This window comes from Macrobrachium rosenbergii, chromosome 41 (genome assembly GCF_040412425.1).
Source record: "Macrobrachium rosenbergii isolate ZJJX-2024 chromosome 41, ASM4041242v1, whole genome shotgun sequence".
Lineage (NCBI taxonomy): Eukaryota > Metazoa > Arthropoda > Malacostraca > Decapoda > Palaemonidae > Macrobrachium > Macrobrachium rosenbergii.
Window position 1 is genome coordinate 40,909,128 of NC_089781.1, and position 7,936 is coordinate 40,917,063.

Genomic DNA, 7,936 nt, shown 5'->3' on the forward strand with positions numbered 1-7,936 from the left:
CCAATATGGTAGTAGGGAGGAGTGCAGGTCGTACCGATTTGTGGGGAACCCGGAACTGATGCAATCACGAAGACGAACATAAGTGGGGTCGGCCTGTGCTGCTATCGACATGTCCTGCAGGGTCTGCTCGGCATCGAAGGTTGGGGCTTCCTTGCCCTGGGAAGCTGTTGCAGCGTTGATGACTGACCTGACATGCGCTGTTACCTCAGCGCAGCCAGTCATATCCTCAGAAGTCGGGTAGCTGACTGGTGCACGGGAGAGTGCATCTGGGATGCACAGAGACTTGCCAGCATGCCACACTGCAGTAAATTGGTACTGCGACATGCGCTCCTTCATTTGCTGAAGCCGTGGGTTTTCGACCATATCCAGTGTGCAACTGTTGATGATGGGCACCAGCAGACAATGGTCAGTTTGCAGGGTGAAGGCTGGCAGTCCTTTGAAGTACAGATGGCACTTTGTGAGGGCCTAAGATACTGCAAGCATCTCCAGCTCAATCGTTGCATACCTCGTCTCAGCATCTGCGAGAAAGCGGGATCCACACTGGACTACTCGGAGATGACCAGAGCCATGGTCCTGGAGGAGGGCGTAGCCTATCCCATACAGACAAGATGCGTCGGTCTGGAGAATGGTTGGTAGTGTTGGGTCAAAAGAAGCAAGACCAGGCGGGCTTGAGAGTGCTTGCTCCACGCGTTTGAAGGCCTGGTCATGGTCCGGTGTCCACATAAAAGAGCGCTTGGGGCTCATGAGTGGGTGCAGGGGTTGTGCAGTCAGGGCAATATCTGGGGTAAACTCTGCCAAATGGTTTACTAACCCCATGAAGGCACGTAGGTCCGTCAGGTTGGACGGTGTTGGGAAGTCTTGTAGAGCAGCAACTCGTCCTGGATCATCAGTGATTCCTTCTTCAGAGAGAATGAAGCCACAGAAATTCACTCGGGTCTCTGCCACTGTGAACTTGTCTCTGTTGAGAGTGATGCCGTATTTGCGGCAGCAGGTGAGCAGTTCATGGATCCTGTGGTAGTGTGTCAGCAGGTCGTCGTCGAAGATGAGAATGTCATCAACAACCTTGACGCACTTCTTCATGCCCTGGAGTGCCAGGTCACCATGGTAGCAATAAGCATCGCTGGTGGCAGCGAAGCCCATGGGTCCCCGGCAATGCTGGAAGCGTCCGTAAGGCGTAATAAAAGTGGTGAGGTGGCACTCCTCTTCTGCTAGCTCCATCTGCCAGTAGCCGTGTAGAGCGTCCGCGGTGGTGAAGAACTTGGCAGTAGAGTCGACAGCGTGGACAGCAGCTAAGGGTGTGGGCGAAGGGTGGGCTGGTCGGGAGACTTGTGCATTCAACTTGGTGAGATCCACCGTGATGCGAACTCCCTTGGCTTTTGGGATGATGACTAGAGGGTGGCACCATTCGGATGGCTCGTCTCCACAAGGCTTAATGATTCCCTGCTGGACAATGGAGTCTAGTTCATTCCTGACAGGTTCGCGGAAAGCGTAGGGGCCCTGCCGTGGGGTGTGGATGGCGAATGGGACTGCATCCTCCTTGAGGTGAATTTTCATGGGAGGGCCTGCCATCGGCCTTAATGGGGCTCCTTTAAGGTCTTCCTTAGACACGAGCACATCCTGGAAGGCTTGTAGGAAATATTCTCGGGCCTCGGCAGGGGTCGTGTTGGCATGGAGGGGTAACTCCTTACATCGGTTAATGTGGGTGACCTGTAGGATGGGCCATGGAAAGCCTGGCGGGATGATGGCCATCTCCTTGCAGAGTGCATAGGACAGGAGTGGCATCTGAATGCCTTCATGGACTTGAATCGTGGCGAGGCAGAACCGCTTGGCCAATGACAGGGTGGCCTTAAAGGTACCTAAAGCTGGTGTCATCTTTGACCCGTCTGCCATGAGGGTCACTGACGTGGCAGGAGCCTGTAGCGCAATCCTGGGAATGCAAAGAAGTTCCAAGTGCTGGGGGCCCATCACTGATATATCAGCTCCTGTGTCTGGCAGCATCATAATCTTGAATGTCTCATCCCTATAGGTGAGAGTGAGGGATATGGGCGACGGTGAGGGGCAAGTTGTTGCAGAAAGGGTCTCGACCTTGCGACAGCTGGAAGACTTGTTAGAAGGGGCCGTGGCATTGGGCGCTCATCTGCTGTCTGCAACACTTGTCATAGTGGCCCACTCGGCCGCAGTGTCTGCACGTGGCCTTGTTGGCAGGGCACTTTGGGGTCCTGCACCAGTGTCCCTTGCCACTACAATTTCCACAAACACTGTCAGTGGCTGGGCACTTGTCTGCAGAGCCGTGCTTCCTTGTGCAGGAAAGGCATGAATAGTCTCTGTTAGGGGTTGGGTGCGCAGTAGCGCCCTTGTTGCCATGTCTTTTGGTTTTCTTATAAGCAGAAATGGCACACAATTTAGAAGGAGGGGCACGTATGGCATTGGTGGCTGTCCGTGTGGCCTCATAGGAGCGACATTCATTGACCATGGTGGCCAGTGGAGCTGCAGCATCCAGGGCAATGAGTTTCTGGGTGAGCTCCTCGTCCCTGACTCCCATGATGATGATCATCTTCAGCTGAGTCTCTTCACAAGCAGAAGAATGGCCAGGACAGACGTCGATTTCCTCTGCTACATGCTTCAGTCACACGTAGAAATCATTGAAGCTTTCCCCTTCCCTCTGTTTGCAGGAAAGCAGGTCCCTGCGTCGTAGAGCTTCATTCCACAGGTTCTTAATATGTTCCTGGAGAACATTCAAGACCTCGTCCACACTCCAATCAGTGTCTGGTGGTACGTTGAGCGTGTGTTCAAGTATCCTTTGTGTCTCCAGGCTAAAGCACATACGAAGTTGTATCAACTGCTTCCTGGGAGGCAATGCCCCTAGGTCCACCATCACGCTGTAGTCATCCCAGAGTCTGCGCCATTCCCTAAACACCTGGTATGAAGCGTCAGGACATAAGGGCGGCGGAGTCTGGGCAATGGCCTTCTGTGGGGGTGGTGGCTGGGTGGCGTTGGCACTGAGGGTTGTGTAGGAAGTTGTTGCGAGTCCGCTGGTGTTGCTTGCTGTTGGGCAGAGTTGACTGTGAGTAGCTGCAACAGGGCGGTGAAACATTGAGCTTCCTCCTCTCTTCTTAAATTGTCCTCTTGGCGGCGTAGATCCTCTTCATGAGGACATTGTTCCTCTTCTCTCCGACGTTGTTCCTCCTCTCTCCGACGTGCAGCCAACTCAGCCTGTCGAGATTCCTCAAGGTATTTGATGAGGAGCCGTAACTCTGCATTTGGAGCTGTGGGAGGCGGTAAAGTCAGGTGTGGTGAGAGCGAAGGTGGGGTTGCCAGCGTTATAAAACCTGGTGGGGTACAACCGTCTGTTGGTGAGACTGGGTGCGAAGGCCACTGGTGGTCCTCAGGGTCCTGGTCGTGTTGTATATCCTCAGGTTCGTCTTGATGTGAAGCAAAAGCCATTATGAACCGTTTTCAGAAGTGCCATACACAGTTTAAAAGAAGAGGAGAAAGATGAGGGAGAATTTCTACAGTTTTAATTTTAAAAGTTACTGTAAATAATTCCACTGTGTGGCGAGCGAACACTGGCAGGCGGGGGAGGGCGGAGCAGGTCAGGGAGGGCTCCTGGGGGTGGGCGGTCGGACGGGTCCGGCTACTCGCCTTGACAGTTGACTTACCTGAGTTGACTGGAAAAGTCGGCAGTGTGTGCTTAATGATGAGCCTTACCGGTCGTTCCTTGGGCTCTGTAGCTGGGTGGGGGTAATGGGGTCCCACTGGGTGGCTGGGGAGGGGCACAAGAGAAATACAACCCACTAAAATCAAAGCACTAATATTACACTGCACTGGCACTTCACAAACATTGCACAAACACTGTAAGGTCCTGTAGAAACACCACACCAACACTGTAAGATCCTCAGGCGATGAAAGAATATCCACTGGCGATCGTAGAATATCCACAGGCAATCGAGGGGTAATGGCGGCTCGATTTGAAATGCTGGATTCAACGTTCCCTTGTAAAGCTGGATGGTTAACTCACTGCGCCATGGTGATATGTGATGATGTCTTGTAGGAGAAGACTGAATGTTGCAGGGATAGAGAAATAATATCCCGAGTCAAAGGTTGCTTTATTCCATACAACAAACAGGTAAACACAGAGAGGGAACTGCAAGGCGCACAACTCGCGCCAAGAGAAGCAGGAAGAATAATCATGCGCATGTGCAGAGTGCTGATTCATGCGCATGCGTTAGCAAGAGACAATGTTCATGAAATAGAATGCATATACATACAATAATATATAGAGTAATCCACAGTAAATACCACAATGCTTATCCAAATAGTCATTACAAGGCCGTCTTCAGTTCATTTCTTTTTCTAGAAGGTTGCTTTCAACAGTTTGTGATTTTATAATGTTCTTATGTTAACTCGGAATATCTTTAATTGCTTCAAAGAAAAAACAAGCAATTGTTATTTTCCAGCGCGTTCATTAGCTTTAAGCTAAAATTTTTATAACAGGGATTTAAATAAAAATTATCCACACAATTTTTAGATAAATATATTTATATCCCCAATAATTAAAAAGCAAACACTTAAATTCGTACTACATTCATATCCTTCAAGCAAACAGTCCAGGACTTTTAACGTTAGCGGAGGTATTGATGATGTTCCATTAACGCGTTTCATTATATTTTAAGGCCATCGATTTTCAACTCCTGTTACTGAAAACAACACACTGGCATTCAACGTAACGGCGATTCAGCGTACCTGCAACAAGAGAATATAAAAAATTAAGATGAGGATACTGACAGGATAATGCTATAGGAGTTTAGCGCTACTCGATTCCACATCACTTAATAACTAAACTCATCTGTTAGCAATGGACATCATATTATCAATATAAGCATCATTTCCACACCCTACCTTTATGTAGTTTGTCCTGTAAGCTTAGTGTCAACATTGAATGTGGTGTTAAGCAAAATATTGTGAAAATCATTAGTATTCAGGCTTTTTCAAGGAAAAGTGATACCCGTGCCAATCTCTTCCAGTTGATTCCAGTGACAAAGTCAGTACGATTTCCAGAAAGGTATAGTCCATTGAGATTTGATTCATGACATCTGGAGTGCCACCAAGGACCTTTGAAACTGGAAAACGAAAGAGATTTTGAGTAAATAATCTGAATACGAAATATTGAGGAAAACATATGAACAAATGTTTCTACATATTTTAAACTTTTTATTTTTATGAAACTCCCAGGTCCAATTCTGTTAGGAAGATTTTTTTTTTTAATTATTAGAACGCTCTCAATATCAAGAGAGTATATTGTTGAATTAAAAAGTAATATGAAAAAAGATACTTGTTTAATGTTCAATATGGAGAAGAGTATTCGGATTCATTATTAAAGCTTACAGCATTGATCAGTCAACGTTCGCAGAAAATTTAATTCCATTTTGCGGTGAAAACGAATCTTCAGCATCTCCGCTATACCCAGTTACTTCCATCTTGTAAGAAGAGCCTCTGTCACTTACATAAAGCGTTTTGTACTTTGCCCACCGGACTTCATTGCTGAAGTCAACCAGATCGAATCTCATTTCATTTAGTTTTTGATCCGTTAGGGCATGAATGTAGTCATTTCTTAACAAGAATTCGCCCCTAAGGTCATAAAAACCAAGGGCGTACTCTATCCATGTACGGAAGAAATCTTCCCTTGGTTCAATGTCGTCTCGTCGTTGGATGACTGTCCACCCACCGCCATCCGTCTCCATGTCACAGAAAACCTGACACAAAAGGTAAGAAGTCAAAAATTATGGGAAGCAAGAAAAACTGTTCAGATAAAAAGCCTCTTTCTATTAATTACTTTGAGTTCCAGTAAATCAAAATTTGATAACTATTCACACATTAGAGCTAAGAAATTTATCAATGATTGCTTTCACCTGCACAGGGAACTCTGGACAGCAGTAATAAGGGTAGACAGTGTAGATTCCACTGGTGCCATTTCCTTGCTTCTGAATGCCTTTGCGGTTACGAATAGGAGGTCCTACTTCGAACCAAAGGACGTGGGATTTTGGGTATGCTGCTTAGTCTACCATATGTGATAAAAAAAAAAAAAATCATACAGTTGGCAAGGGGGATCACATTAGTACTAACCGAAGATGCTACGGTAATAATAGGTGCGACAGGGTCGCTTCCAAAAAATTTACGTTGTCATATATCATGGAATTGATGACGTCACTCCATGATATTAAAGGTAGTTGAAATTCATAAACGCTGCCATTTTCACGACAAATATGCTTGGTTGCCATGCTAAGAGTAGTTTCCACGGGGTCAGAACTTTACTTACTACAGAACAGCCTCTCCCCTACTTACTGCCATCCATACTCAGTGGGCAAACACCCTCAACCCCAAATTCCATAAAAAATTTTTTTATAAAAAAAAAAAAGTATGTAGACAAGTCATGTTATATATATATGTAGACAAGCTCGATTATATATATATATATATATATATATATATATATATATATATATATATATATATATGTGTGTGTGTGTGTGTGTGTGTGTGTGTGCGTTTGTGTGTGTGCAAGCTGTGTGCGTGTGTGTGTTTATGTATACATGTGTAAGTGTAAATATATACATACATAGAGAGAGAGTCACAAGGTCCTTTCTCCCCAAGAATGAAAAGTGTCAAAGTGTCCGTCTCTTAAATCCTTAAAAATGCTTTTTATTTTTCTGTAAAAGAAAACTATTGTGCTGGCTTTGTCTGTCCGTTCACGCCTTTTCCTGTTCGCCCTCAAATCTTAAAAACTACTGAGGCTAGAGGGCTGCAAATTGGTATGTTGATCATCCAACTCCAATCATCAAACATACCAAATTGCAGCCCTCTAGCCTTAGTAATTTTTATTTCATTTAAGGTTAAAGTTAGTCATAATCATGCTTCTGGCACCACTATTGGTACCAACAACAAAGGCCACCACCAGATCGCAGCTGAGTTTCATGGGCCGCGGCTAAGAGTTTCATGGGTCGTGGCTGAGGACACCACCGGACCGTGGCTGAGTTTATGAGCCCCGGCTAAGAGTTTCTTGGGTCGTGGCTGAAAGTCTCATACAGCATTATATGCTGTACAGAAAACTTGATTGTGCCGAAGAAACTTCAGGGCATTTTTAGTTTTCTGCAAAAGAAAACTATTGTGCCGACTTTGTCTGTCCGTCCACACTTTATACTGTCCGCATTTTTTCTATCCACCCTGAGATCTTAAAACCTACTAGGGCTAGAGGGCTGCAAATCGATATTAATCATCTACCCTTCAATCATCAAATATACCAATTTGCAGCCCCCTAGCCTCAGTAGTTTTTATTTCATTTTGGGTTAAAGTTAGCCATGATCATGCTTCTAGCAACGATATAGGATGGGCCACCACCTGGCAGTGGTTAAAGTTTCATGGGCCGCTGCTCATACAGCATTATACCGAGACCACTGAAATATAGATCTATTTTCGGTGGCCTTGACTGTATGCTGTAGCGGTTGTAAAGAAAACTCGATTGGGCCAAAGAAGCTTAGGCGCATTGTTTACTGGTTTACCTGTTTTTTTAGATAACAATTTAAGAAAATATTATTCCAATGCCTACATGGCTGTATGAGCCATGGTCAGCGTAGTGCTGCCTCTGGTTACCAGTTGCTATTGAATATATTAAGAAAAGATACCATTTCGTGACAGGTCTGAGAATACAGAATAAGTTAGATTATATATACAGTACCTTGTGAACAGACAGAGGAGAATTCACTGGCTAGGTAGCCAAACTTTCATAAAGACTCAATAGCGCCATAGTAGGTCATCTTGGACTTAAATAGTATGAATTGCTGCAAAAGTTCTGAATAAGTAAAACTAATATTTATAGAAGCGCAGGTTGTATAAAACGTTATAAAAAATTGGATTATAATGGAAAAAAAATTTCCATGTT

The 7,936-nt window shown here is 45.4% G+C and overlaps 1 protein-coding gene across 1 annotated transcript; it reads right to left on the reverse strand.

Moving 5' to 3' along the window:
* Positions 1-5,393: 5,393 nt before the first annotated feature.
* LOC136827115 (techylectin-5B-like) lies at positions 5,394-6,352 on the reverse strand. The gene is made up of 3 exons (XM_067084875.1): positions 6,343-6,352; positions 5,910-6,049; positions 5,394-5,753 (listed from the first exon to the last, which is right to left on the reverse strand). Exons 1-3 carry the CDS (start codon positions 6,350-6,352, stop codon positions 5,394-5,396), a joined length of 510 nt encoding a protein of 169 aa, XP_066940976.1.
* Positions 6,353-7,936: the final 1,584 nt, after the last annotated feature.

Excerpts from the sequence above, each read along its gene's own strand:
- LOC136827115 (XM_067084875.1), bottom strand. Across the intron at positions 5,754-5,909 it reads GTCCAGAGTTCCCTGTGCAG|GTTTTCTGTGACATGGAGAC; the intron begins GTGAAAGCAATC and ends CTTTTGTGTCAG.